Source organism: Mastigoproctus giganteus, chromosome 6, assembly GCF_048544385.1.
Source record: "Mastigoproctus giganteus isolate SK-2022 chromosome 6, ASM4854438v1, whole genome shotgun sequence".
Taxonomy (NCBI): Eukaryota; Metazoa; Arthropoda; class Arachnida; order Uropygi; family Thelyphonidae; genus Mastigoproctus; species Mastigoproctus giganteus.
The window spans coordinates 190,348,980-190,374,624 of record NC_143580.1 but is presented as its reverse complement, the minus strand read 5'-3'; the positions used below and the strand labels follow the sequence as shown (position 1 = coordinate 190,374,624).

The following is a 25,645-nucleotide window of genomic DNA, read 5'->3' as shown; positions in this document are numbered from 1 at the left end:
TATAATATACTCAGACATGAAGTTTTCTGGACATTGTAAACAGGCAGCCAGGAAAGCCCATGGTGTCCTATCGATGATTTATCGAACATTATCCTGTAGAGATAGGGAGGTTATAATCCCACTGTATAAGGTAATTGCAAGGAGCACATTTGGAATACTTACTGTGTTCACATATGGAGATTTAATTTGAAAAAAGGCATGGAACATCTTGAAAGGGTCCAAAGATGGGTAACTCGAGTGCTGAGATCAGAAAAATGACAACTGTAAACAAGGAAAGACTTCAATTATGTAGGCTACAGAGCTTAGCAACCAGGCACCTCAGAGGTGGTTGAATGAGGTTAATAAGGCTCTGAGAGGGATTAGTAAAATTAATGAAGGAATTTTCACTGTTATAAATAATTCCAGAAATAGGGACCAAAATTCAATTTACAGGAGTTGAGGTTTAGATTCCCTATTCACACATGTGAGGAGGGAAGCATATAATTTGTATTTTCTTATCTACTTGGTGTTTTTTTTTGCCAGTGCAGCAAAAGCCTGTCGCTTCCTTGCATTATATGGCAAATACCATTGCTGACTGTTAGGGTAGAGTATAGTAAGATACTAGTTATATTGTACCCCTTTCTAGAGGTCTTTCTTGGTTGTAATGAACACAAAATTATAAAAGGAAAAATAGCCCATCAAGTTCTCAGCTGCCCTCACCAATGCCAGAGCTTGGACTTGGTCATCACGCAACACAGCGGCAGCCCCCAAGGCAGAATGCGCTGGTCCCAAAGGAACTAGTAGTTGTTGGTGACTCTATTGTCAGGGAAACGGGAAACATGCTTTGTAAAAAGGATAGGTGGAACAGGACCAGGGTATGTCTGCCAGGGGCAAAGGTTGATGATGTTAGAGAGCGGATATCATCTTTTAAGGGCACAAAAGGTGATATAGTTGTACATGTTGGCACTAATGATATTAAGAGTAGGAGACCGGCGGAATTACTTAACAAGTACAGGTTACTGTCGAAATAAAAGCCGTGAATTAGGGTTGAATTTGAAAGTGTCGTCTGCAATTCTGCCAGACACGATAGGAGGAAGTATATGATGAGAGCCCTGTCAATCAATTCGGCCCTGGAAAGATTGTGCAAGGCTCAAGAGGTAGAATTTTTTTCAGCCTGGTCTGTACTTGTAACAGGAGAGACTGCTTCTACAGGGATGGGATACACTTAAATAGAAAGGGTGCAAGAATGTTTGCGGATGCTATCGAGGCAGTGTTAGGTGGGTCGGAAAACTGCTAGATTGGGGGGGATACAAGGACTAATAGATTAACAGTAGCCACTGGCAGAGGTGAAAGTGATTCTTGCACTGCTTTTATTGTAATGAACAGCAGCCTGAAAAATAAGATGCAGGATATTTCAGAGACTGCTGGGAGTCATTGCGGTACAAGTAAACATGTGGGTTGTGTTAGGGTAGCTAAGAAAAAGAACAGGTGCATGTATACTTGTGTGTACACCAATGCTAGGAGTTTAGTAAATAAATTTGATGAATTTGAGGTATTGCTCAAAACATCAAAGGCAGATATTGTTGGGATTTCAGAGACGTGGTGTCACACAGATATAAGGAATGCAGAACTGGAATTTGGGGAGTACAACGTCTACAGAAAGGATAGACAGGATAGGAAGGGAGGAGGGGTTATGCTATTAGTTAAGAAACACATAAAATCCAAGGAAGTGAAGCTAGTCGACATCGCTGGACATTGCAGTGTCGAGTCAGTTTGGTGTGACATAAGCATTGGGAGATCAAAAGTGAGAGTAGGAGTGTGTTATAGGCCTAATGACTCTGATGAGTATAATAAGAAACTGTACAGGGAAATAGAGTGGGCCAGTAAATCAGAAAGTCTTATAATGGGGGATTTTAATTTCCCAGGTATTGACTAGAATTTGTGGTTTGGTCACTCGCACACTAGCAAGGTATTTGTGGATTTATTGGATGATTGTTTTCTACATCAGCATGTTCGTGAGGCAACAAGAGGGAGCAATACTCTTGATCTGATTATCAGTAGTGATTCTTCATGCATTTGGAATCTGCAGATAAAGGAACCACTGGGTGGCAGTGATCACAGTGTGCTGAAGTGGGATTTACTCAGAGGTAACTACCATTAGGAGTAAAGGGAAGGGTTATTGTTTTCATAAAGGCGACTACGATGGACTGAGACGGTATTTAAATTGTATACAGTGGGACCAACTGATGATGTTATCAACAGCAAATTCAAAATGGGAAGCATTCAAAGAACTTATCAAAGAACTTAACTAGGCTTTATATACCAACTAAGAAATATTGTTCAAGGTTAAGGCCAAAATGGATGTCAGATGAACTAATGAGGCATATGGCAGAGAAGAAAAATGAATGGGATGCATACAAATTAACACGTGACACAGAAGCCTATGATAGATACAAGTTGATCTGTAACCATGTTACAAAGGAGGTTAGGCAGGGGAAGGCAGATTACGAGAAATCTTTGGCAAGGGATGCAAAGAAAAACATGAAAGAGTTCTTTACTTATGTAAACTCTAGAAGGAAGGGGATGAATCAGATTGGTCCACTTGATATCGATGGGTCAACTGTTGATGATCCTGCTCAGGTAGCTAACAAACTAAATGAATATTTTGCATCGACATTCACACATGAGGAGTTATTCAGCGAGGGGAATGCCAGAGGTGTATTCAACTCTGTCAGTAAGCTAGAGAATCTTGTAATAATTGAGAGTAATGTGGAGGAGAAATTGTTGAAGATAAACACAAGAAAGGGGCCTGGGGTGGATGGGATCTATCCAGTTATATTAAAGGAGGCAGCAAAGGAAGTAAGCAGACCCTTAGCCATAATTATGAGAGCTTCCTTGGACTCAGGGGAGGTACCCATAGACTGGAGATGTGCAAATGTGACCCCAATTCACAAAGGAGGATCAAAGGCTGACACAAGTAATTATAGACCTGTGAGTTTAACTTTTGTTCCCGGAAAATTAATGGAGGCACTGGTTAAAGAAGCACTGCAGGATCATCTAGACAAGACTTCACTTATAGCTCGGACGCAGCATGGTTTTGCTGTGTCCCATAGCACACTATATGTCCTATAGCACACTCCTTCTCTCAATTTTGATTTCCCTATGCTTATGTCACACCAAACTGACTCGACACTGCCCTGCCCATCAATTTCGACTGGATTCACTTCCTTAGACTTTATGTGTTTCTTAACTAATAGCATAACCCCTCCTCCCCTCCTGTCCTGTCTATCTTTTCTATACACATTGTATTCCCCAAATTCCAGTTCCGCATTCCTTATATCTGTGTGACAGCACGTCTCTGATATCCCAACAATATCTGCCTTTGATGTTTTGAGCAATACCTCAAATTCATCAAATTTATTTACCAAACTCCTAGCATTAGCATTATTATTAGTAGAGGCATTTGATGCAAGAAAGCAAGCTTATGCAGCATCAGCCAAAAAAAAAAAACCCACTTCCACTTCACCCCTTTGTTTGTTCAAAATACCTGTCCAGCTGAGCCTTAAACTTATTTAGGCTATCAACCTCCAGTACAAGGGATGGAAGTCTGTTCCACCACCCAACCACTCGCTGGCTAAAGGCAAATTTCCGCACGTCTATCCTACATCTGTCTTTCCTCAATATGAATTTATGCCCTCTCAGGCGATTTTTTCTGAGCTAGAGGAAGAATCCCATCAGCATTGAACATGCTTAAACCATTCAAGGCTTTATACACCTCTATCAGATCACATCGCTGGTGCCTAGTCTCCAGACACTATAATTTGCAAAACTTAAGCCTTTCTTCGTAAGAGCACCCCTTTGTTCCATTCACTAATCTTGTTGCTCTTCTCTGTATTCGTTCCAGCAGCTCTACATCCTTCTTGAAATGAGGCCTCCAGATTTGTATAAAGTACTATAGGTGTGGCCTGACCATTGCCTTATACAATGGAATAATCACCTCTTTATCCCTGCTGGAAAAATTCCTGTATATCATTGACAATACTCCATGAGCTACTCTTGCAGCCCGTCTGCACTGCTCAGAGAACTTCATATCTGCCTGCACAACCACCCCCAAGTCCCTTTCATTCTTTACCAATGTCAGTGTACTACCACAGAGTTGATACGTTGCTCTGGGGTTGCTGTTTCCCATGTGTAGTACTTTACATTTGTCAATGTTAAACTTCATTTGCCACCTCTCAGCCCATCTGCTCAACCTTTCGAGATCCTGTTGCAGCAGCATAGTGTCAGTAGTGTTCTTGACAACCCTGTCAACCTTTGTATCGTCTGCAAACTTGGACATTAAGCTTGATATACCATCATCAGTATCATTTATAAATACAGAAAACAATAATGGACCCAACACTGAGCCCTGAGGGACTCCACTAATAACATTAGTCCATGATGAGCAGTGTCCATTGATTACCACTCTCTGTCTTCTCCCCCTCAACCACCCCTTATCCATAGCAGCAGTTTGCCTCCAATGTCACACTGTTCCAATTTGTGTAGCAGTCTTCCATGTGCAACAGTATCAAAAGCCTTTCTAAGATACAAGTATATAATATCAAAGTTATTCCCTGCATCCAGTTCTTTTGTGACTGCATCATAGTATCCAATCAAGTTTGTCAGGCAAGACGTCCCCTTAACAAAACCATGCTGTGTCTGAGCTATAACTGAAGTCTTGTCTAAATGATCCTGCAGTGCTTCTTTAACCAGTGCCTCCATTAATTTTCCTGGAACAGAAGTTAAGCTCACAGGTCTATAATTACTTGTGTCAGCCTTTGATCCTCCTTTGTGAATTGGGGTCACATTTGCACATTTCCAGTCTATGGGTACTTCCCCTGAGTCCAAGGAAGCTCTCATTATTATGGCTAAGGGTTTGCTTACTTCCTTTGCTGCCTCCTTTAATATAACTGGATAGATCCCATCCACCCCAGGTGCCTTTCTTGTGTTTATCATCAACAGTTTCTCCTCCACTTTACTCCCAGTTATTTCAAGATTCTGTAGCTTACTGCTAGAGTGGAATACACCTCTGGCATTCCCCTCGCTGAATAATTCCTTATGTGTGAATGTCGATGCAAAATATTCATTTAGCTTGTTAGCTACCTGAGCAGGATCATCAACAGTTGACCCATCAATATCAAGTGGACCAATCTGATTCATCCCCTTCCTTCTAGAGTTTACATAAGTAAAGAACTCTTTGCTGTTTTTCTTTGCATCCCTTGCCAAAGATTTCTCGTAATCTGCCTTCGCGTGCCTAACCTCCTTTGTAACTTGGTTGCATATCAACTTGTATCTATCATAGGCTTCTGTGTCATGTGTTAATTTGTAAGTATCCCATGCATTTTTCTTCTCTGGCATATGCCTCATTAGTTCATCTGACATCCATTTTGGCCTAAACTTTGAACAATATTTCTTAGTTGGTATGTAAAGCCTAGTAGCTTCCAAGATAAGTTCTTTGAATGCTTCCCATTTTGAATTTGCTGTTGGTAGCATCATAAGTTGGTCCCACTGTATAGAATTTAAATACTGTCTCAGTCCAGCGTAGTCGCCTTTACGGAAGCAACAATTCTTCCATTTACCCCTAATGGTAGTTACCTCTTTGAGTAAATCCCACTTCAGCACACTGTGATCACTGCCACCTAGTGGTTCATTTATGTGCAGATTCTTAATGGATGAAGAATCACTGCTGATAATCAAATCAAGAGTATTACTCCCTCTAGTTGCCTCCCGAACATGCTGATGTAGAAAACAATCATCCAATAAATCCACAAAAGCCCTGCTAGTGTGTGAGTAACCAGCCCCCAAATTCCAGTCAATATCTGGGAAATTAAAATCTCCCATTATAAGACTCTCAGATTTACTGGCCCACTCTATTTCCCTGTACAGTTTCTTATTATACTCATCAGGGTCATTAGGCCTATAGCACACTCCTACTCTCAATTTTGATCCCCCAATGCTTCATCATCATCATCAGCCATTTTCAATCCACTGCAGGATGAAGGCCTCTCCAGCAACTTTCCAGTTCCTTCTGTTTTGAGCACTGGCCATCCATTTACTACTCAAAAACTCATGAATTTCATCTATCCATCTCCGCCTTTGTCTTCCAGGTTTTCTTCTAGCTCCTCTTGGGTACCATTCTGTTATTTTCTTAGTCCATCTGTCATTATGTCTTCGAGCTATGTGTCCTGCCCAAGACCATTTTAGTTCTTTAGTTTTTATAAGAATGTCCTTTACTTGAGTTTGCTGCCTAATCCACGTGTTTCTCTTCTTATCTAACAGTCTCATTCCCAATATAATTCGTTCCATTGTTCGGTGTGTAGTTCTTAGTTTCTCTTCCATTCTTTTGGTGAGTGCCCAAGTTTCACTTCCATAAGTCATGGTGGGGAGTATACATTGATTCATTATTTTACGTTTCAGACAAACTGGGATATTGCTCTTCAGTATGTGACTATATTTCTTGAATGCTATCCATCCAAAATTTATTCTTCTCCTGACTTACAGCCATTTATCATTATTACAGCTAATAACTTGTCCCAGATAAGTATATGACTCCAACTTTTCAATTGCTGCTCCTTCAATCATTATTTCCCTTTCCGTGGCATACTTGTTCATCATTATTTTTGTTTTAACCATATTCAGCTTTAGTCCAAAATCCTTACTAACTGTGCATAACTGATTAAGATTTTCCTGTAATTCTTTGGGATGGTGGCTTATGACCACAATGTCATCTGCAAATAGTAAATGGTTTAGGTACTCTCCGTTCACATTGACTCCTTTCTGCGACCAGTCTAATCTTCTGAAAGCTTCCTCAAGGGCAGCAGTAAACAGCTTCGGAGATATTGTGTCTCCTTGTCGAACTCCTTTCTCGATTTTAAATTTCCTACTGTCTTTGTCTAGTCTAATAAAGGATGTAGCACTCTCATATATTTTCTTCAAAATCATAATATATGGAGTATCTATGCCTTGTCTTTTCAGTGCCCGAAACATTGCCTTATGCTGTATGGAGTCAAATGCCTTTTCATAATCGACAAATTGTGTTTTATATTCATTTGTTTTCTCCATTAGCTGTGATATTACGTGAAGGTGATCCATAGTTGAGAATCCTGTCCTAAAGCCAGCTTGCTCTTCGGTTGATTCTCATCAAGTATTCTTTCTAATCTGTTAGTAATGACCCTTGTGAACAACTTGTAGATATGGGATAACAAGCTAATTGGTCTATAATTTCCAATTTCTGATTTATCTCCTTTCTTATGCAGCAAACTATGATTGCATTATTCCACTGCTTAGGCATCACACCTTTTCTAATGCACTTTGTGAAAAGCCTTGCCAGTTTTTGTGTTATGTCTCTTCCTCCCAATTTTAACAACTCTACAGTAACTTCATCTTCCCCCGGGGCTTTCTGATTCTTCATTTTCTTCAATGCATGTTCTTCCTCATCAGGAAGAATATCGGGTATGTCGTATGTGTTGCTACTTTGCAATCCATGTTCCCCACTGCTGGTATCATTCCCTCGCTCCTTGTATAATTCTCTATAGTAGTCTTCTGCTATTTGAATTATGCCTTCTCTGCTGTTTATGAGTACACCATCGCTATTCTTCAGTTTCAGTATCATTTGTCTTTCTGTATTACTGCTCGTTGCTGCTGATTTAAATCCTATGTTTTCCCTTAATGCTTGTTCTACTTTTCTTGTGTTAAATCTTCTTATGTCCTCTCTGAGTCTCTTTCTAATGGCTTTGCATAACTCAGTATACTCAATTTTCTCCCTGTCAGTGTTTTTCTTGCTCTTCATTTGTCGTCTTTGGTTCATCATGACAAGTGTTTCTTGACTAATTTTTTCTTCTTTGGATTTCTGTTTCCCTATAGGTTTCTTGGGCTTTATCACTTTCAGAAAGTTGTAATATTCCCCGTCGATATCCTGGTCTTGAGCAGTCTGCAGAAGCTCAAACTTGTTCTTAAGTTCCAGTACATACTGCTTTTTCTCCTCCTCTGTTATTTCAAACACCTTTGTATTATTTACTCGAGTCAGTTTTTTCCTTTCCTACATCTATATCAAGTGTACATCTTACCATCCTGTGATCACTTCCAACATTTACCTTATTCAGGACGGTAACATCATTCACAATATATCTTCTGTTATTGAGGATGAAGTCGATTTCATTAGTTGTTAATCCATTTGGACTCTTCCATGTCCACTTTCTGTTCACCCTTTTCTTGAAAAAAGTGTTCATTACTGACAGTTCTTGAGATTCTGCAAATTCCACAAGTCTTTCACCTCTTTTATTTCTTTCACCAATTACAAAATTTCCTATAGTTCCTCGTTCTGCACTGTTTTGCCTTTTTCCAACCTTAGCATTGAAGTCCCCCATAATAATAGTGTAGTGGGTTTTCTGCTCATCTAGAAGACTCTCGATTTCAGTGTACATTTCTTCAACCTCTTCATCATCATGGCTTGAAGTTGGTGCATAAATCATTATAATCTTTAACTTGTACCTCTTAGAAATCTTGAATATTAGTCTTGACACCCTTGGTGATGTACTTTTGAATTCCAAAATGTTGTTTTTAAAATCTTTATGGACCAGAAACCCAACTCCACCTTCACTCCTTTCACTGTTTCCATTGGTGTACAGCAGATTTCCACTTGATAAACTTATAAGTGATTCATTTCTTCTTCTTGTTTCAGCCAAACCGATGATATTCCAATTCACATTTCCTAATTTCTTTTCCAGCTCTAATATCCTGTCTTCACCGATGAGTGATCGTACGTTATAACAGGCCAAGTTCACTTTCCGTGCATGGCAGCCTGGTCGTACCCAGAGATTCTTAGCACCCTCTGCTTCCACTCTGATCCTCTCGCTGCCGTAAGAGGGAGAGTGAAAGCTGCTGGGGACTGAGGGCCATTTGAATTGCTGTGCTCTCATTGCTGGAGGGTTTGGTCTTTTCCTCTTCACGCTGACCAGGCGTCTTGAATAGAACCACTCTACACGTTCGTTGCCACCTAAGTGACGTAACAGGGCTTACCATCGAGAAGGTGTGCATGAGTGGATTTTAGGGAGGCAGGCCAACAGGACTTCTCCTAAATCTTCTGTAACAGAAAGATATTGGATCCATCTGTGTTTTAGGCTGAGTGTCTGATAACACACAGGATACCTGTTCCCCTCTAAGCCCCCTGCTCCCAATGCTTATGTCACACCAAACTGACTCAACACTGCACTGTCCAGCGATGTCGACTGGCTTCACTTCCTTGGTTTTTATGTATTTCTTAACTAATAGCATAATCCCTCCCCACCTTCCTATCCTGTCTATCCTTTCTGTAGATGTTGTACTCCCCAAATTGCAGTTCTGCATCCCTTATATCTGTGTGACACCAAGTCTCTGATATCCCAACAATATCTGCCTGTGATGTTATGAGCAATACCTCAAATTCATCAAATTTATTTACTAAACTCCTAGCATTGGTGTACACCCAAGTATACCTTCACCTGTTTCTATTCTTAGCTACCCTAACACAGCCCATGTGTTTACTTGTACTGCAATGGCTCCCAGCAGTCTCTGAAATACCATGCATCTTGTTTTTCAGGCTTCTGCTCATTCTAATAGAAGCAGTGCAAGAATCTCTTTCACCTCTGCCAGTGGCTACTGTCAATCTATTGGTGTTTGTCTCCCCCCAAGCTAGCAGTTTTCCGACCCACCTAACACTGCCTCGATAGCATCAGCAAATATTCTTGCACCCTTTCTATTTAAGTGTATCCCTGTAGAAGCAATCTCTCCTGTTAAGAAGTACAGTCCAGGCTGAAAAAAATTCTACCCCTTGAGCCTTGCACAATCTTTCCAGGGCTGAATTGATCGACAAGGCTCTCATCATATACTCCCTCCTATCGTGTCTGGCAGAATTGCAGACACTTTCAAATTCAACCCTAATTCACGGCTTTTGTTCAACAGTGACCTGCATTGGTGTATACGCAGGTATACATGCACCTGTTTCTATTCTTGGCTACCCTAACACAACCCATGTGTTTACTTGTACCGCAATGACTCCCATAGCAATGGGAAGTCTTGCCTGACTAATTTGATTGGATACTATGATGCAGTCACAAAAGAACTGGATGCAGGGAATAACCTCGATATTATATACTTGGATCTTAGAAAGGCTTTTGGTACTGTTGCACATGGAAGACTGTTGCACAAATTGTTGCAGTGTGGTATTGGAGGCAAATTGCTGCTATGGATAAAGGGGTGGTTGAGGGGGAGAAGACAGAGAGTGGTAATCAATGGACACTGCTCATTGTGGACTAATGTTATTAGTGGAGTCACTCAGGGTTCAGTATTAGGTCCATTATTGTTTTCTGTATTTATAAATGATATTGATGATAGTATATCAAGCTTGATGTCCAAGTTTGCAGATGATACGAAGGTTGGCAGGGTTGTCAAGGACACTACTGACACTATGCTGCTGCAACAGGATCATGAAATGTTGAGCAGACGGGCTGAGAGGTGGCAAATGAAGTTTAACATTGACAAATGTAAAGTACTACATATGGGAAACAGCAACTCCAGAGCAACGTATCAACTCTGTGGTACTACACTGACAGTGGTAGAGAATGAAAGGGACTTGGGGGTGGTTGTGCAGGCAGATATGAAGTTCTGTGAGCAGTGCAGACGGGCTGCAAGAGTAGCTCATGGTGTATTGTCAATGATATATAGGAATTTTTCTAGCAGGGATAAGGAGGTGATTATTCCCTTGTATAAGGCAATGGTCAGGCCACACCTAGAGTACTGTATAGAGGTCTGGAGGCCTCATTTCAAGAAGGATGTAGAGCAGCTGGAATGAGTACAGAGAAGGGCAACAAGATTAGTGAATGGAACAAAGGGGTTCTCTTACGAAGAAAGGCTTAAGTTTTGCGAATTACAGTGTCTGGAGACTAGGCACCAGTGAGGTGATCTGATAGAAGTGTATAAAGCCTTGAAGGTTTGAGCATGCTCAATGCTGATGGGATTCTTCCTCTTGCTCAGAATAATCACTTGAGAGGGCATAAATTCGAATTGAGGAAAGACAGATGTAGAATAGACGTGCGGAAATTTGCCTTTAGCCAGCAGGTGGTTGGTTGCATGGTATTTGGAAAGTCTCATTATGCACATCAGAAAAAGGAATTATGATAACTTTAAGTGAAGAAAAAATTCACAACAGTTTTTGCTCTAGATTCTTATTGTATGCACCATTTACATATAACAGAATTATGTGCTTCCGTGTATGGTGGAACAATGAACTTAGGGTTGCTGGAATGATGTTACTAAATGCATCCTGGATAGTTTATTTCAAATACACAATTGTGTGACAGCACCTTGATCACTTCTGTTTAATGAATTCCCATTTTACGTTTTTTAGGAATTTTGGATTAAGACTAAGAATGAAGTTAGCTGTTGACTGAACAAGTTCATTGCAGACAATACAACCCATGTTATAATATGTGGTAGAATGTATTCCTGTCCAAGGAACAGGTCGTTCTTACTCTAGAAATGTATATTTCCCCCTTTTTAGCTGCAGCAAATTACACATTCATCAATGAACAATTTTTCCAATGCAGGAATTAGTGGAAGCACTTCCATGCAATATTCACAGACTTCATATCTTTTCTGCATGTCTACATCACTTAATTTGTCAACAATGAAAGGTTGATATGGTTTATATGCTGAAATCTTTATGGATTCGATCTCTCATTGTGGAATTTGGGACACTATGTTCCCAGGAACTTTCAAAGAAGAAATCATGGTTCTTCTGCTCCCATTTTAATGCCTGCAATTAAGTATTCAAGAAGCAACCAGAGGGAGTAATACTCTTGATCTAATTATCAGCAGTGATTATTCATGCATTAAGAATTTGCAGATAAAGGAACCACTAGGTAGCAGTGTACTGATGTGGGATGTAACTACCATCAGGGGTAAAGGAAAGGGTTTTTGCTTTCTTAAAAGTGACTACGGTGGTGTCAGATGGTTTTTCAATTTTATGCACTGGGACCAACGGATGTTGTTACCAACAGAAAATTCTAAATGGGAAGCATTTGACAGTGTTAGGAGGCATTCAAGCATTTGGCAGTGTTAGGAGGGTCGGAAAACTGCTAGATTGAGGGGATACAAGGATTAATAGATTAACAGTAGCCACTGGCAGAGGAGAAAGTGATTCTTGCACTGCTTCTATTGGAATGAGCAGCAGCCTGGAAAATAAGATGCAGGATATTTCAGAGACTGCTGGGAATCATTGGGGTACAAGTAAACACATGGGTTGTGTTAGGGTGGCTAAGAGGAAGAGCAGGTGCATGTATACTTGTGTGTGTACACCAATGCTAGGAGTCTAGTAAATAAATTTGATGAATTTGAGGTATTGCTCAAAACATCAAAGGCAGATATTGTTGGGATTTCAGAGACTTGGTGTCACACAGATATAAGGAATGCAGAACTGGAATTTGGGGAGTACAATGTCTACAGAAAGGATAGACAGGATAGGAAGGGAGGAGGGGTTATGCTATTAGTTAAGAAACACATAAAATCCAAGGAAGTGAAGCCAGTCGACATCGCTGGACAGTGCAGTGTCGAGTCAGTTTGGTGTGACATAATCATTGGGAGATCAAAATTGAGAGTAGGAGTGTGCTATAGGCCTAATGACTCTGATGAGTATAATAAGAAACTGTACAGAGAAATAGAGTGGGCCAGTAAATCAGAGATTCTTATTATGGGGGATTTTAATTTCCCAGATATTGACTGGAATTTGGGGGCTGGTCACTCACACACTAGGAAGGCTTTTGTGGATTTATTGGATGATTGTTTTCTACATCAGCATGTTCGGGAGGCAACTAGAGGGAGTAATACTTTTGATTTGATTATCAGTAGTGATTCTTCATGCATTAAGAATCTGCAGATAAATGAACCACTAGGTGGCAGTGATCACAGTGTTCTGAAGTGGGATTTACTCAAAGAGGTAACTACCATTAGGGGTAAAGGGAAGGGGTATTGCTTTCGTAAAGGCGACTACGGTGGACTGAGACAGTATTTAAATTCTATACAGTGGGATCAACTGATGATGTTACCAACAGCAAATTCAAAATGGGAAGCATTCAAAGAACTTATCTTGGAAGCTACTAGGCTTTACATACCAACTAAGAAATATTGTTCAAGGTTTAGGCCTAAATGTATGTCAGATGAACTAATGAGGCATATGGCAGAGAAGAAAAATGCATGGGATACATACAAATTAACACGTGACACAGAAGCCTATGATAGATACAAGTTGATCTGTAACCATGTTACAAAGGAGGTTAGGCAGGCGAAGGCAGATTACGAGAAATCCTTGGCAAAGGATGCAAAGAAAAACAGCAAAGAGTTCTTTACTTATGAAAACTCTAGAAGGAAGGAGATGAATCAGATTGGTCCACTTGATATCGATGGGTCAACTGTTGATGATCCTGCTCAGGTAGCTAACAAACTAAATGAATATTTTGCATCGACATTCACACATGAGGAGTTATTCAGCGAGGGGAATGCCAGAGGTGTATTCAACTCTGGCAGTAAGCTACAGAATCTTGTAATAACTGAGAGTAAAGTGGAGGAGAAATTGTTGAAGATAAACACAAGAAAGGGGCCTGGGGTGGATGGGATCTATCCAGTTATATTAAAGGAGGCAGCAATGGAAGTAAGCAAACCCTTAGCCATAATTATGAGAGCTTCTTTGGACTCAGGGGAGGTACCCATAGACTGGAAATGTGCAAATGTGACCCCAATTCACAAAGGAGGATCAAAGGCTGACACAAGTAATTATAGACCTGTGAGCTTAACGTCTGTTCCAGGAAAATTAATGGAGGCACTGGTTAAAGAAGCACTGCAGGATCATCTAGACAAGACTTCAGTTATAGCTCAGACACAGCATGGTTTTGTTAAGGGGAAGTCTTGCCTGACCCAATTTGATTGGATACTATGATACAGTTACAAAAGAACTGGATGCAGGGAATAACTTTGATATTATATACTTGGATCTTAGAAAGGCTTTTGATACTGTTGCACATGGAAGACTGCTGCACAAATTGGAGCAGTGTGGCATTGGAGGCAAATTGCTGCTATGGATAAAGGGGTGGTTGAGGGGGAGATGAGAGAGAGTGGTAATCAATGGACACTGCTCATCGTGGACTAATGTTATTAGTGGAGTTCCTCAGGGTTCAGTATTGGGTCCTTTATTGTTTTCTGTATTTATAAATGATATTGATGATGGTATATCAAGCTTAATGTCCAAGTTTGCAGACGATACGAAGGTTGGCAGGGTTGTCAAGGACACTACTGACACTATGCTGCTGCAACAGGATCTGGAAAGGTTGAGCAGATGGGCTGAGAGGTGGCAAATGAAGTTTAACATTGACAAATGTAAAGTACTACATATGGGAAACAGCAACCCCAGAGCAACTTATCAACTCTGTGGTACTACGCTGACAGTGGTAGAGAATGAAAGGGACCTGGGGGTGGTTGTGCAGGCAGATATGAAGTTATCTGAGCAGTGCAGATGGGCTGCAAGAGTAGCTCATGGTGTATTGTCAATGATATATAGGAATTTTTGTAGGAGGGATAAGGAGGTGATTATTCCCTTGTATAAGGCAATGGTCAGGCCACACCTTGAGTACTGTATACAGGCCTGGAGACCTCATTTCAAGAAGGATGTAGAGCTGCTGGAACGAGTACAGAGAAGGGCAACAAGATTAGTGAATGGAACAAAGAGATGCTCTTACGAAGAAAGGCTTAAGTTTTGCGACAGTGTCTGGAGACTAGGCACCAGTGAGGTGATCTGATAGAGGTGTACAAAGCCTTGAATGGTTTGAGCATGCTCAATGCTGATGGGATTCTTCCTCTTGCTCAGAATAATCACCTGAGAGGGCATAAATTCAAATTGAGGAAAGACAGATGTAGGATAGATGTGTGGAAATTTGCCTTTAGCCAGAAGGTGCTTGGTAGGTGGAACAGACTTCCATCCCTTGTCGTGGAAGTTGATGGCCTAAATAAGTTTAAGGCTCGGCTGGACAGGTATTTCGAATGAACAGAGGGGTGAAGTGGAAGTGGTTATTTTTTATTTATTTATTTTACTTTAATTTTTTTGCCTCTACTAATGCTAATGCTAAAATTATTCTTGCAAGCCACTAGGGTTTTCATACCAACTAAGAACCTTTCATATCTTTGTGGTTTAGGCCTAAAGAAATGTAAAAGGAACTAATGAGAATTGTGACAGAGAAGAAAAATGCATGGGATGCATATAAATTATCATGCAACACAGAAGCCTATGGTAGATACCAGTTAGTCTAAAGGATTATAAGAAAAACAGCAAAAACTTTGCTTATATAAATTCTAGAAGGAAGGCAATAGTCAGATTGGTCCACTTGATATCGATGGTTCAACTGTTGATGAACCTGCTCACGGTAGCTGACATACTGAATGAGTGATTTGCATATACATTCACATATGAGAAATTTTGTAGGGAAGTGGAGACCAGATGCTTATCAAACTGACAGGGAGCTAAATGATTTTGTGATAACTGAGAGAAAAGTGTAGGAGAAATTGTTAAAGTTAAACATAAGAAAGCCACCTGGGGTGGATGGGATCTATCCAGTTATATTAAAGGAGGCAGCAAAGGAAGTAAGCAAACCCTTAGCCATAATTATGAGAGCACCTTTGGACTCGGGGGAGGACCTCACAGTCTAGAGATGTTCAAATGTATCGCCAATTCACGAAGGGGGATAAAAGTGTGACACAAGTAATTACAGACTTGTTAGTTTAAATTCTGTTCCAGAGAAAGTAATGGAGCATTGCAGGATCATCTGGTTAAAGAAGCATTGCAGGATCATCTTGACAGGACTGCAGTTATAGTTCAGACACAGCATTGGTCTGTTAAGGGGACGTCTTGTCTGACCAATTTGATTGGTTATTATGATGTGGCACAAAGAAACTGGATGCAAAAAATAATTTTGATATCATGTACTTGGATTTCAGGAAAGCTGTACAAATTGGAGCAGTATGGCATTAAGGGAAAGTTGCTACAGTGGATAAAGGGATGGTTGATTGGAAGAAGACAGAGAGTGATAATCAATGGACGCTGCTTTTCATGGACTTCATGGACCACATTAAGCCTTATATACCTTCATCAATATCATTGATAAATATACAAAACAAAAATGGACCCAACACCAAATCCCGGGGGACTCCAATAGTGGAGTCCTCCAAGGTGTGGTGTTGGGTCCATTGTTGTTTTGTATATTTATCAATGATATTGATGAAGGTATATAAGGCTTAATGTCCAGGTTTGCAGATGATACAAAGGTTGGCATGATTGTTAATGACTAACAATAGTATGCTATTGCAACGTCATCTAGGAAAGTTGGGGAGCGAAGCGCCAACTGAAGTTTAACATTGACAAAAGTAAAGTACTGCTTATTGGTAGCAGTAACCCCAGAGTAACTTACCAACTGTGTGGTACTACACTCAGGGGAGTGGAGAATGAAAAAGATCTTAGTTTGATTGTACAGTCAGATATATAAAGTTTTCCAAGTAGTGCAGGAAGGTTACCAGAGCAGGTCATGGGGTCTTGTCAATGATATACAGGAATTTTTATATCAGGGATAAGGAGGTGATTATTCTTTTATATAAGGCAATGCTCAGGCCACATCTTGAGTACTATGTAGAGGTGTGAAGGCCACATTTTAGGAAGTATATACTATACAGCTGCTGGAAAAAGTACAAAGAAGAGCAACAAGATTGGTGAAGGGAACATAGGGTTGCTCTTACCAAGAAAGGCTACAGCTCTGCAAATTGCAGCATGTGGAAACTAAGCACCTGCGAGGTGATCTGATTGATTTGTATAAGGCATTGAATGGGTTGAACATGCTTAATGCTTACGAGATTCTTCTTCTTGCTCAGATTACATACCCGAGGGGGCATAAATTCAAATTGAGGAAAGACAGTTGTAGAATAGATCTGCAGAAATTTTCCTTGAGCCAACGGGTAATTGACCGATGGAAACTTCCATCTGTCTTTAGTAATAAATTCAAGAAAGAACTGGACAGACTTTTGGAGCCAATGGATGGGTGAAATGAGAAGTTTTTTTTTTTTTTTTTTTGGCTGATGCTGTATAAGCTCAGTTTCTTGCATCATATATATCTACTAACGCTAATGCTAACATACTAGCATTGGAATGGGATTCAGTGATGCATGTGCCCCTGTATATTGCTCTGTTCATCTTGAAGGTTTACACAAACGTGGTCTTTCTTGATGGAACCACATCACAACAGGTTTTTCTCTTATAGGCTCAATAAGCAGTACACTAACTGAAGTCCAAAATTTTCGAGGTACAATTTTATAAAAGCGAAATGTAGATTAATATCTGGTGACCTACTGTTTTTAATTGAGACTGTTATGTGTTTAATATTTTTAGGATATTAATTCTGTTTAATATGTATGCTTTTATCTTCTAAATCAATAGAACTGTTAAGCCCTAAAATTTCTTCAAATCTTTCTTTGTGATTAGACAACATGGTGTTTAAAGATGCGGGCCTTAACTGAACAGGTGTATGTTGATGACTTGGAAGCTGATGAAGAGGGAATAGCAGAACTATTAATGGATGAGAATTGTATAGCTCAGGTAGCAAGACCTGGTACTTCTTTAAGAACACCAGCGAGACTTCAAGGGACAAGTCAAGCTGTGAGGTATAGCACTTATTTTTTTTTTTAATCACAGTCCAGTTAAAATGAAATAAAGGATAATAAAGAAACTCTGACACTTCAAACATAATGTTAGCAATGGTTGGGCTTAGGTTTCTTCAATTTTGCAAGTCAACTATGGGGAACACATCTGAAAATACTGTGGAAACAAGTTTTGACTGCTAGTCAGTGCTTAATATGTGGCAATAGGTTTGATGCCATTTTGCTTCTTTTTAGGTGGTCCTTGCTACTTTTGTACCTTTGAAATGAGCCTAAACTATCCCACTGCTTTTTTACAGAGTGAAAAAAAAAAATCATAAATCATTCCATTCCTTCTTTGTTCACCTCTTCTCCATTAAAAGTACTGGTGCTGAAACCCTTACAGATGGTGCACTGGATATCATGGCTGCTATTCGCAACTATTCTCTCTCTCTCTCTCCCTCTCTCCCCCTCCCCCCTCCCCCTCCTTCACACGTACAATCATATAATTCTGTTCATAATCAATTAATCCCAGAAGCTGACATCTGGTGAGTATGGGCTTGGTGCACCCTGGTTCCTGAGCTGGATGTCATCATTCTTCTCTTTCTTGGTAATTCTCTTCTACTTCTGACACACACACACACACACACACACACACACACACACACACACACACACACACACACACACACACACACACACACACACACACACACACACACACACACACACACACACACACACACACTTTTTTTTTTTTTTTTTGTCTGGTGCAGCAAAAGCCTCAGGCTTCCTTGCACCGTATGGCTAATAATAATAATAATTGTTCATAATTATTTTGATTATAACTCTTGATTATGCCAATTGCTAAATTATATATATTTTATGGTCCATTTGCAGATGAAAACATAATTTTACAAGAGAAACAATCATGCAGCCGTTATCCAAGACTGACTGACTAACTCAACTGTAATGTGAAAAAAAAGTTGATAACAGTCCTTCACATCCTCACAAGAGTTGAACCCAAGCCTTTTCCACAGGGCAAATATAAAATAGCACTTATAGCAGCCATGCTAACCCCCAAGGTAGGTTGGGGATGTAGGCTTGTAGGTTGTAAAGAAGATGTCAAGTACACCTCTGTATATGTTCTATACTGGCCCTAGCCCACTGATTCAGTGTGATATTTTGGGTGATTCCAAAAGATCTGGGAGAACAGCATCAGCAAAAAAAAAAAAAAAAAAACCTTCCATTTCACCCATCCATTTGCTCCAAAAGTTTGTCCACTTCTTTGAATTTATTTAAGCTGTCAACTTCCACAACGACAGATGGAAGTTTGTTCCAGCAATCAACTATCTGTTGGTTAAAGGCAAATTTCCGCACATCTATACGACAACTATCTTTCCCCAGTTTTAATTTATGCCCCCTCAGCAAGAATCCCATCAGCATTGAGCCTGCTCAATCCATTCAAGGATCTCAATCTGATCACCTTGTAGGTGTCTAGTTTTCAGATGCTGCAATTTGTAGAACTAAAGCCTTTCTTCATAAGAGCATCCCTTTGTTCCATTCACCACTTGTTGCCTTTCTCTGTACTTGTTCTATCAACTCTATATCCTTCCTAATATGAGGCTTTGACCTGTACACAGTACTCAAGGTGTGTCCTCACCATTGCCTTATACAAGGGAATAATCACCTTCTTATCCCTGCTAGCAAAATTCTTGTATATCATTGACAAGATACCATGACCTACTCTGGCAGCCTGTCTGCACTGCTCAGAAAACATCATATCTGACTGTACAGTTACCCACAGCTCTCTTTTATTCTCAACTACCCTGAGTGTAACACCACATAGTTGGTACATTTCTCTGGGGTTACTGCTACCCATATGCAGTACTTTGCATTTGTCAATGTTAAACTTCATTTGCCACTTCTCAGCTCATCTGCCAAACGTTTCCAGATCCTGTTGTAGCAGCATACTGTCATTACTGTTATTAACAACCCTGCCAACCTTTGTATCATCTGCAAACTTTGATTAAGCTTCATATACCTTCATCAGTATCATTGATAAATATAAAGAACAACAATGGGCCCAAGACCAAACCCTGAGGGACACCACTAATAACATTAGTGCACGAAGAGCAGTGTCCATTGATTACCAATCTCTGTTATTTCCCACTCAACCATCCTTTTATCCGTTGTAGTAACTTGCGCTTTCTACAACGGATATACTGCTCCAATGCCATACTGCTCCAATTTGTACAGTAGTCGTCAAAGTGCAACAGTATCAAAAGCTTTTCTGAAATTCAAGTATATGTTATCAAAATTATTTTTTGCATCCAGTTCCTTTGTGACCATGCCATAGTATCCAATGAAATTGATCAGACAAGACGTATCAAACTCATGCTGTGTCTGAATTATTACTGCAGTCTTGTCTAGATGATCTGCAATGCTTCTTTGACTAGTGACTGCATTATTTTCCCTGGAACAGAAGTCAAACTAACAGGTCTTAATTACTCATGTCACCTTTTCATCCCCTTTTGTGATAAGATACATTTGCACATATTCAGTCCATGTGGATTTCCCCCTGAATCCAAGGATGCTCTCATAATTATGGCTATGGGTTTGCTTACTTTCTTTGCTGCCTCCTTTAATATAACCGGATAGATCCCATCCACCCCCAGGTCCCTTTCTTATGTTTAACCTCAACAATTTCTCCTCCACTTTGCTTTCAGTTATTACAAAATCATTTAACTCGCTGTTAGAGTTTGATAAACATCTGGCCTTCTCCTCCTTGAATAACTTCTCATGTGTGAATGCAGATGCTTAATACTTAATTAATTTTGCAGCTATCTGAGAATGATTATCTACAGTCAACCCATTGATATCAAGTGGACCAATCTGATTCATCCCCTTCCTTTTAGAGTTTATATAAGTAAAGAAGTCTTTGCATCCTTTGCCAAAGATTTCTAATCATCTGCCTTCTTGTGCCTGACCTCATTTGTGACTTGATTAGAGACTAGCTTATATCTACCATAGATTTCTGTGTTGCCTGATAATTTATATGCATCCCGTGCATTTTTCTTCTCTGCCCAGAATCTCATTAGTTTCTCTTGCATCTCTTTAGGCCTAAACCATAAACAGTATTTCTTAGTTGGTATGGAAAGCCTAGTGGCTTGCAAGATTAATTCATTGAATGCTTCCCATTTAGAATTTGCTGTTGGTAACATCATCAGTTAGTCCCACGGTAAAGAATTTAAAAAATCTCTGAGACCACTGTACTCATCTTTACAAAAGCAGAAACCCTTCCCTTTACCCCTAATCGCTAATTACATATATGTAAATTCCACATCATATCACTATGATCACTGCCACCTAGTGGTTACTTTATCTGTAAATTCTTAATGCATGAATAATCACTGCTGATAATCAGATCAAGAGTGTTACTCCGTCTGGTTGCCTTTTTAACCTGCTGCTGTAAAAAACAATCATCCAATAAATCCACAAAAGCCTTGCTAGTGTGAATGTAACCAACCACAAGTTCCAGTCAATATCTGGGAAGTTCAAATCCTCCATTATAAAACGGTCTGATTTATTGGCCCTATTTCTTTGTATAATTGTTCATTGTACTAATCAGAGTCATTGGGCATATAATAAACTCCTCTCCTCATTTTGCTTTCCCAGTGCTTATGTCACACCAAACTGACTCAACATTGCAGTGTTCACCAACATCAATTGGATGCACTTCCTTAGATTTTATATGTTTCTTAACTAACAGCATAACCTCTCCTTCTTTCTGTACACATTGTACTCCCAAAATTCCTATTCTGCATTCCTTATATCTATGTGATACCATGTCTTTGATATCCGAACAATATTTGCCTTTGATGTCTTGACTAGCACTTCAAATTCATCAAATTTATTTACTATTCTCCTAGCATTCGTGTACATGCAAGTATGTATGCACCTGTTCTTAATCTTAGTTACTCTAACACAACTTATTTCAACGTATTTACTTATTTCATGACACCCAGTAGTTCCCAAAATCCCCAGCAACTTGCTTTCCGGGCTGTAAATGCTATAGCACTTCCACATCACATGTTCAAAACAACTTCCTTGAGCAGCAATACAGGTGTCTGCATACCTTTGCATTAACTGCAACAATCTATGTATCTCTTAATTTTGAGTGTGTTCGCATGCCCAAAATTAAGGAATTGTAATTACGAGCATCTAAAATGCACTCACAAAGACTATTTTTGCTGCTAGCTAATCAGAACTGAATAGACTAAAGCTTTTAGGTGATTCAATAAAGCCAATGGGATTCAAGCTGAGCATGGAGGCTATGGAATTGGCCTATCTCATTTAATTCAGTGGCCAGTTTAACAGGTTTTGAGCAACTCATGAGTGGTAATGTTCCAATATGGAGAGCCCCATCATGCTTTAACCACACGTGCGTTCAACTGTAATAGTACATCTTTAAGAAGTGCTGGAAGATCATTTGTCAAAAAATTTGTAAACGTTGCCTTCAAGTCAATGTGGCAGTACATGATTTTCAGTCAAGTAGTCACCATTGATACTGGTCCAAACATTAATAGTAAACTCTTTATTATGCTGCGACTTAATGATTCCTTGACTTTAGGACAGATTTTCCTCTGTCCACAAGTATTGGCTGTGTAAATTGACAATATCATATCTGGTAAGCTGCACCCCATGTGTAAAGAGAGCTAATGAAACATATGTTTGCCATCTCCAGAATGTAGTACACGTATTGTTATTCACCAGTGTGGTAGTACTCACAATCTGGGCACTGAAATAAATATACTATTTTGTCCTCCAGTAATTACTTCTATGTTTATATACCATTTGCCTGCCACACATATGATGGGTTGCCTGTATACTGTTGTGAGGTGTTGTGGTGCTGATTATTGCGTGACCAAATAATCAGCACCACAACTTTAGGACAGAACAAAAATTAGGACCAAATAGAAACTGGGCAGCATATGTATTAGGTTGTAGATTCAGTTAATGAGTGGTTCTCCATTAAATCCTCAATGCTAGGCTGTGCAATTGTGTAGTTTGCAGGATAGAATCCATGCAACCCCTGTATAACACGGTACTTCTACAACATGGTTTCACTCTAACACGGTTTGAGAATTGTGGCAATCCTCGCACAACACGGTACTTATATAATATGGTTTCGCTCTAACACGGTTTGAGAATTGTGGGAAATCTCGCATAACATGGTATTTTTGTGCTTTTGTGCTGGGGAAACCCTGCTATTATGTTAGATGTAATTTTCAATGTTTCCATTCCTTTGTGTGAATCCCTGCTGTTAGCTCGCTAGTCATTATCGCCTTCATGGTATTTTTCTAAAGCACATTTCTGGAGGTCCCTACCATAAAACAGTAAAAAAAATATTTGCAGTTTCCGGTTTATCGATCTTTTCTGTTAGTGTAATCAATTATAAACGGGTAGTAAACTTGATCTTATTGCATTTGCGATAGTGCCAATAGCTAGAATTCTATGGGTTTTCACATTATTATGGTGAAATGTGTTTCCCCTTCCATGAAATATTCATTCATATAAAAAACATAAATAAATTTTCAGAAACTCATTACTCCGTATCTCACTTGTGCGTTTGTTGTAACTTGTGCGTGCCGTGTTCTTTGTTATTAATTGCTTAACATTTTTACTGTTTTAAATTTTACAACCAAAAAAAAAAAAAAAAAGTCAGTGAACAGAAATATCAGTTAGTTATTATGTACATATTACAGTACGTATTAATTAAGCTATATACGTAAGTGTAAACTTATTTTTATTTTGCTAACTGAAAAATATTCTTCCGATTTTCACGTATCATTTAACTTTGTTAATTAGTAAGGTAAAGTTAAATTTGTGCTTTATATCTTTAAAGCGGGGGCCCACTGTATTTTGTTGGGAGATCCCTGGTTCTGTGCTATTGAACTTGTGTTTGTTTGAGACCATAAAAAACTGTGACTTCGAAGCGTTCAGTTCGTGACTTTCAAGGAGAGCAGAAGGTATACAAAATCTAGATGCTGCAGAAGAGATTGTGCTTAGCAACAGTGAAGAGGAAGAAAATTAAATGAACGTACATTATCTGACATATAAGTATCACAGTTTGTAAGGTAAGACGTTTGTTCAGTTATTACTATTTAAGTTACTACTATTTTAAAAATAAAGTTAAAATATTAAGTTATTACTACTATAAAAATTAAGTTTCCGATAGTAATAAAAAAAATGGTGTATTTTTGTTAGCTTCTGGAATGTAACCCCTCTTTTTGTACTGGTTCTTAGTCCCTTATAACACGGTTTCACATTACACGTGATTTTGTAGGAAGCAAACTACTGTGTTATACGAGGGTTACCTGTATATGGAGGTATGATGTAAACTGGATGTCTCAGTGGTGCAAAGTCGATACTGCTTGTATCCTTGCAAAAGCCATTTGTTCTCTCCAGATGTCATATAATGATTAAAAGTAGATCATAAGTTGGCTGGATGGTGGAGTCCTTAAATGTATACTACAGGGGTGAAATTATTAGCTGAGAAATTAGAAGTAAAACAGAAACACACTTTATTCAGTAAAGAAGAAACATTGCACAAAAATATTGCTAACAAGCTTAAGATACTGGATAAAAAAGCTAATGTTCATATTTTCCCTCTAAGTGAGACTCAAACATTGTAATAGTCAAATCTACTTTGTAAGAAAACTACTCAGGTAAGATGCTATTAATTTGCTTTCTGACGTTTTAAAAGTGGCTTTAGGATTAGGATTAGCAGAGGCATATGATGCAAGAAAGCAAACGTATGCAACATCAGTCAAAAAAAAAAAAAAAAAAAAAACCTTCCCATTTCACCTGTTCATTCATTCCAAAAGTTTGTTTCAGCAATAAACACCTGCTGGCTAAAGGCAAATTTCCACACACCTGTTCTGCAACTGTCTCCTCAGTTTGAATTTATGCCCCCTCAAGTGTGTAATCTGTGCAAGAGAAAGAAACCCTCAGCATTGAGCTTGCTCAAACCATTCAAAGTCTTATACACCTCAATCAGACACTTCACAGGTGCCTAGTCTGTAGATGCCTCAATTTGCAGAACTTAAGCCTTTTTTGAGAGCAATCCATTTTTCCCCTCACTAATCTCATTGTCCCTTTCTGTACTTGTTCCATCAGTTCTACATCTTTCCTAAAGTGAAGCCATCAGACCTGTATGCGGTACTTGAGTTGTGGCGTGACCATTGCCTTATACAAAAGGCGCCTCCATAGCCAGGTGGGAAGGAGCAGCAGTGCGTAGCACACGCTTCTTGATTAGACCGGGGTTCGAGCCCGTCACCACCAAATACAGAGGATGCGGAAAGGTCAGGAAATGACCACCGCATATTCTCGGAGCAATATGGCCTTAGTTGCTAATGCTCCTAAAAACCAAATAACAACAACAAACAACAGCCTTATACAAAGGGATAATCACCTCCTCTCCTTATCCCTGCTAATAAAATTCCTGTATATCATTGACAATACCCCATGAACTGCTTTGGCAGCCTGTCTGCATTGCTCAGAAAACTTCATATCTGCCTGCACAATTATTCCCAGGTCCTTTTTATATATATATATTTTATATATGCCACCTTTCATCCCATCTGCACAACTTTTCAAGATCATGTTGCAGTAGTATACTGTCATTACTGTCGTTAACAACCATGCCAATCTTTGTATCATCTACAAACTTGGACATTAAGCCTGATACGAGGGGATATCAAAAAGTTTGTACCCTGACCTAGATAAAACATCAGTAGGAAGATGCCGTTTTTAATATAAGTTGTCTATATATTCAATAACTAACATGTGAAATTTCATTCCTGTAGGTGATCGTACACCAGAGGTGGAGCCTGGAATCTGAGGAAAGATGCTATGGTTGACAAAG

General features: G+C 39.4%; 2 protein-coding genes across 2 annotated transcripts in view; one reads left to right on the top strand and one right to left on the bottom strand.

Annotated features, from left to right (window-relative positions):
- Nucleotides 1–25,645, top strand: part of BBS8 (tetratricopeptide repeat protein 8) — a 284,023-nt gene that overhangs the window by 8,549 nt on the left and 249,829 nt on the right. The window contains exon 2 of the mRNA XM_090376638.1: nt 17,564–17,742. Coding sequence (XP_090232764.1) covers nt 17,564–17,742 — 179 coding nt within the window. The remainder of the gene's footprint in view (nt 1–17,563; nt 17,743–25,645) is intronic.
- The window catches only part of LOC150084832 (2-oxoadipate dehydrogenase complex component E1), a 608,625-nt gene that overhangs the window by 560,137 nt on the left and 22,843 nt on the right, over nt 1–25,645 (bottom strand). The gene's annotated exons all lie outside the window — the stretch shown is intronic.